The sequence below is a fragment of the Perkinsus marinus genome, assembly GCF_000006405.1.
Source record: "Perkinsus marinus ATCC 50983 genomic scaffold scf_1104296964246, whole genome shotgun sequence".
In the NCBI taxonomy this organism is placed as follows: Eukaryota; Perkinsozoa; order Perkinsida; family Perkinsidae; genus Perkinsus; species Perkinsus marinus.
Window position 1 is genome coordinate 1 of NW_003204743.1, and position 1,831 is coordinate 1,831.

General features: G+C 48.8%; 1 protein-coding gene across 1 annotated transcript; it reads right to left on the minus strand.

Moving 5' to 3' along the window:
• Positions 1-663: 663 nt before the first annotated feature.
• Pmar_PMAR028589 (histidine-rich protein, putative) lies at positions 664-1,517 on the minus strand (the record flags this gene model as incomplete). The annotated part of the gene is made up of 2 exons (XM_002770870.1): positions 664-1,028; positions 1,268-1,517. The coding sequence occupies 2 exons, from the start codon at positions 1,515-1,517 to the stop codon at positions 664-666; spliced, it is 615 nt and encodes a 204-aa protein (XP_002770916.1).
• Between the last annotated feature and the right edge of the window lie 314 nt (positions 1,518-1,831).

The following is a 1,831-nucleotide window of genomic DNA, read 5'->3' on the forward strand; positions in this document are numbered from 1 at the left end:
GTAGTTGTGGTCGTCGTTGTTGTAGTAGTAGTTGTAGTAGTAGTTGTGGTCGTCGTTGTTGTAGTAGTAGTTGTGGTCGTCGTTGTCGTAGTAGTAGTTGTGGTCGTCGTTGTTGTAGTAGTTGTAGTAGTAGTTGTGGTCGTCGTCGTTGTAGTAGTAGTTGTGCTCGTAGTAGTCGAAGCCTTAGTCGTAGTGCTCGTTGTAGTCGAGGCCTTAGTCGTAGTGCTCGTAGTAGTCGAGGCCTTAGTCGTAGTGCTCGTAGTAGTCGAAGCCTGAGTCGTAGTGCTCGTAGTAGTCGAAGTCTTAGTCGTAGTGCTCGTAGTAGTCGAAGCCTTAGTCGTAGTAGTAGTCGAGGCCTTAGTCGTAGTAGTAGTCGAGGCCTTAGTCGTAGTAGTAGGCGAGGCCTTAGTCGTAGTAGTAGTCGAGGCCTTAGTCGTAGTAGTAGTCGAGGCCTTAGTCGTAGTAGTAGTCGAGGCCTTAGTCGTAGTGCTCGTAGTAGTCGAGGCCATAGTCGTAGTAGTAGTCGAGGCCTTAGTCGTAGTAGTAGTCGAGGCCTTAGTCGTAGTGCTCGTAGTAGTCGAAGCCTTAGTCGTAGTGCTCGTAGTAGTCGAGGCCATAGTCGTAGTAGTAGTCGAGGCCTTAGTCGTAGTAGTAGTCGAAGCCTTAGTCGTAGTGCTCGTAGTAGTCGAAGCCTGAGTCGTAGTGCTCGTAGTCGAAGAGACCCGAGTCGTAGTGCTCGTAGTACTCGAAGAGACCTGAGTCGTAGTTCTCGTAGTAGTCGAAGCCTGAGTCGTAGTTCTCGTAGTCGTCGAAGCCTGAGTCGTAGTGCTCGTAGTAGTCGAAGCCTGAGTCGTAGTGATCGTAGTAGTCGAAGCCTGAGTCGTAGTGCTCGTAGTACTCGAAGAGACCTGAGTCGTAGTTCTCGTAGTAGTCGAAGCCTGAGTCGTAGTTCTCGTAGTCGTCGAAGCCTGAGTCGTAGTGCTCGTAGTAGTCGAAGCCTGAGTCGTAGTGCTCGTAGTAGTTGAAGCCTTAGTCGTAGTGCTCGTAGTAGTCGAAGAGACCTGAGTCGTAGTGCTCGTAGTAGTCGAAGAGACCTGAGTCGTAGTGCTCGTAGTAGTCGAAGAGACCTGAGTCGTAGTGCTCGTAGTAGTAGAGGCTACCGATGTGGTAGTCGAAATTATGGTCGGAGAGGTGGTAGTCGTAGATGAACCGGTTGACACGTACAGAACACGAGTCACATCAGAATCCAACATACGTTGGCGCTCACTATAATCCTTGCTGATAGCATCTACTCTACGTTCATAACTTTGTCTAGAAATATCTAAGTCCACAGCCGAGGCCTCATGGACGGTCCCCATGCTATTAGGAACCGATGAAGAAGTAGAGAAATCACAATTGTTGTAAGTAGGCCCAAGGTCCTTCGGCGCAACTTGATCCACTCCATAGGTCTTCACGGCTCCGCATGTCAGAGAGAGCAGAGAGAAAAGAGACAGCACGGTATGGGCGCGGGCAACCATCATAGGAGAGGGTAAAATTGAGGAACTGAAGAACAGCAAAAGCTCAACAAGCTGAAAGAATTATTAGAAATTGATCATTGATGGACGAGGCATGATGAGAGAGGGCGTAGAGCGAGCACAACGCATTGAAACGACTGTAGATATCTCACCAAGCGTATGCGTGCAAAAACTTTGTGACACTCTCCTCGGTGCGGAGAGGCGACCCGAAGCTGAGCATTCACTTACCATCACAACGCAAAGGTTTTAGTGGTAATCAACTGAGAATAGAACTTCAACGAATATGACGATATGATTGACCTCATGAAGGAGATACA